At 55.6% G+C, this 3298-nt stretch overlaps 1 protein-coding gene across 1 annotated transcript in view; it reads left to right on the plus strand.

The window, feature by feature from the left end:
• Nucleotides 1-421: 421 nt before the first annotated feature.
• The window catches only part of ARL8A (ADP-ribosylation factor-like 8A), a 5298-nt gene continuing 2421 nt past the window's right edge, over nucleotides 422-3298 (plus strand). The window contains exons 1-3 of the mRNA XM_009708814.1: nucleotides 422-496; nucleotides 1307-1380; nucleotides 3096-3189. Of these exons, the coding sequence (XP_009707116.1) occupies nucleotides 437-496; nucleotides 1307-1380; nucleotides 3096-3189 (228 nt within the window). The 5' untranslated portion in view covers nucleotides 422-436. The remainder of the gene's footprint in view (nucleotides 497-1306; nucleotides 1381-3095; nucleotides 3190-3298) is intronic.

The raw sequence follows: 3298 nt of genomic DNA on the forward strand, positions 1-3298 counted from the left end.
CGGCCGACCTGAGATCGCTACAGTGGGCAAAGGTCTTGACCTCCTCCCATGAAGGGCTTGGGAATCCTACCTGGAAAGGGCTGGGTTGGGTGAGCCTCCACCACCCCACCGACATGGCAGCGTGTTTGGGGCTTGGGACGACAGCTTGCTGCAGGACTGGGGCTTCACCGGGGCACCCTGGGCACCCTGCACCCCATGCAACGGTGCCAGCATTTCTGTCCTGCAGGTATTTTGTCTCCTTGGCTCTAATTTTGCTCCTGGTATGGACCAGGAGGAGGGTCGTGCTGTGCCTGCTGCAGGGCTGGTAGAGCATTTGGGGTTATTTCTAGGCAGGCTGTCAGCCTTGCTGCCCTGCTCAAGGCAGGCTGGTGGGGTTTCCATGCCTCCTAATGCTGTTTCATCTTGTTCCATACAGTCAGGACAGTTCAACGAAGACATGATCCCGACAGTGGGCTTTAACATGAGGAAGATCACCAAGGGGAACGTTACCATAAAGGTAAGGTGCAGATGTTGTTGCCAGTGGGAGCTCTTGGGGTGAAAGATGGAGCTGGGAGATTGGTGGGTCTTCTGCTGCAGGTTGAAGGATGCCAGCAACCCCAGCTGTAGTTGGGAAGATCTGCCCTGTTAGGCTCCTGCAGGTACTCACCAGAGGAGATGGTGGGAAGGGATGTAGGAGATCCAGATCTCTGCAGTAAGAGCCAGTCCGGGCTGCAAAGCTGGAGGTTTTCTTATACCTCTGGCTTGCTGGTAGGTACTCATGGATGTGGTCACCTTGCTGAGGGTGGAAGTGCTGGGGAAAACAGGTCATGGCTTGCAGTGATGGTCTCTGCCTTGAGAGCGAAGGGAGAGGGGTTTCCTACCCCTTCTGAATCTTTCAAGCCCCCAGGTTGGACTGGAAAATAATGGTGGGACGGGCTTGAAAAGCTAATTGGGATCTCTGCCTGCTGCAGAAATGTTTCTGAGAGCGTGCTGAGTGTTTTGAAATGGCAAATACATCAGTGAAAGGCCAGGAGGTGCGGTGGGCATGGGGAGGAGTGCCCCAGCTTGGGCCAGGGGGTCCCTCCGTGCCAGCAGAAGCCCATTGCAGGAGGTGTTCAACACCGTCCAGCTCCCCTTCTTGAGATGTCTCCTTTCTTTATCGAGTCCGGAGCCTCCTCATTAGGTGTGAGCTGAAGAGGCGGGGATGGGGCTGGGTTTGGTGCATGCCCGGTGCTCTGGCTGGGTGGCCATGTCGGGAAGTGTTATGGGCAGGACAGTGAGATAACAGGCAGGACGGTGGGATAACGCTGCCTTCTCCTTGTCACAGCTTTGGGACATCGGTGGCCAGCCACGGTTTCGCAGCATGTGGGAGCGGTACTGCCGCGGAGTGAGTGCCATTGTGTGAGTATCCCTGGGAGCCGAGAGCCCCGTCACCCACGTGCTGATGCTGAGCCCTACCAGTGGGTAGGGGCATGGTGCCATCACCCCACCCAAGGGTGCTGGGCAGGGCAGAGCCAGGGGAGCTGTGGTGCCTGGCTCTGTTCCTCGGATCTCGCCCTTCCTGGCTCCCGTGCTTTCCCTGTGCTGCCTGTTGATTGCGGGGACTGAGCAAATGCCATCAGCGTGGCTAAGCCCTTTCCAAGAGGCTAGTTTTAAGGGTGGCTGCCAGCAGCGTGTTTGCAGGTCGTGGTGTTTATGTGCTGCCGGATGAATCTTCTGAAGGAAGGAGTCTCTGTGCAACATCCGCTGCTGATTGTCAGCAAGTCTCTGAGGGTCCCTGCGTGTCCCCTGCTTGCAAATGTTGCAGTAAGTTCAGTCCCAGGGAGTCTGGGCTGGGGATGAGCCTGGCAAGATGCTCATGAGAAGCAGGGAGACCACACTCTGGTTACTTAAACGCAATCAGAGAATTGGATTTACGTGATCTTCACCAATTAACCATGCCCTGGGATTTTGGAGGGCTGGGTTTCTGTACTGCCCTTCCCAACTGTAGGTCTGGCAGGTGAGGAGGAGTAAGGGACTGCTTGTCCTGCTTGTTGGGACAGTGGTGTCTGGTCCTGCCCTTGCTGATTGTCACCATGTCGAGACATGTCCTTGCACTTGTTATTACAGTGAGCTTAATTTTTCCAAAGTGGCCTGTCTGGTTGAGAGGAAACGAAAGGACCTTTGGCCATCCAGGTCATGCTCCCGTCTGCCTTTCTCACTTTGAGCTGCATCATGTCCCTTTTCTCTTGCCTTCAGCCCTCCTGCTCCATCCGGCATGCTGAAGGCTCGAGGCAGTGCCCAGGTGGTGTTTTTCTCTCTCCTCGGTACAACCATACACATTTTCCTGCGTTCAGCACTTCAGTAGCTAAAGGCTTTTTTCCTATTTTTAATAACCCCATGAGGTCTGATGAAGCTTGATGGTGTTTCTCACTTCTTCTCTCCCAGCTTCTTGATCTTTAAAATAAAGGCTGCTTTGATTGGTTCCTCTCCCCAGGTTTGGCTTCACTTATGTCCTTTGCAGCATGGGTGTCCTCCTGTAAGAGCTAAATTCTTCCCTAAATCTCCCTTGTCTGCTCAGAGCAAGCATTGCTGACTGCTGGCTTCACATGCCCTTTTCTCCACACCTGAGACTGCTCCCGTTGAGAGGACGAGCAGGTCCTTCCCCATCTTGGGTCAATGTCTTATCCTCTTCTCCATGATCACCTCCTCTTGTCTTCTCCACTTGTTGTCCTCTATTCTGGGTTTCTCCATAGAAGCTGCCACATGCAGATGAGCATCGCTTGGGCGCTTGGGGACAACGTGTGTCTTGCAGCTTCTTCTGCTTGGGCAGTGCCTGGGCTTCCCTCGCCGGCTGTGTCCCTGCTGTTAATGGGCTGGACCCTGGCAAGGATGGGGACAGGGAAGTCTCCGCTTCCCTGAGAGACGTGAGGGGCTCTCAACCCACAGCCCTCATTGGGAAGAGGGGTCTTGGGGGAAGGATCCCATCATCCATCATCTCCATGCACTGGCCCAGGAGCCAGTGGGGCTGGTGCAGCTGCCATGTGAGCAAAGTTTGGTGGTGGCATGGACCTCGGCACAGCACTGGGGCATGGGGATCTCAGCCACTGTGCTCAGGGATGTCCCTTCCCTTGCAGGTACATGGTGGATGCCGCCGACCAGGAGAAGATAGAGGCCTCCAAGAATGAACTGCACAACCTGCTTGACAAGCCGCAGCTCCAGGGCATCCCGGTGAGCTATTGCCTGGATAGGTCCCCCCCAGCTGCTCACGATCCCCAGCCTGGTGGCTGCCAGGGTTTGCAGCAAGGGTCTTGCATCTTGCAGAGCAGTTTGGGGGGGG

This window comes from Cariama cristata, unplaced genomic scaffold (genome assembly GCF_000690535.1).
Source record: "Cariama cristata isolate BGI_N322 unplaced genomic scaffold, ASM69053v1 scaffold2911, whole genome shotgun sequence".
Lineage (NCBI taxonomy): Eukaryota > Metazoa > Chordata > Aves > Cariamiformes > Cariamidae > Cariama > Cariama cristata.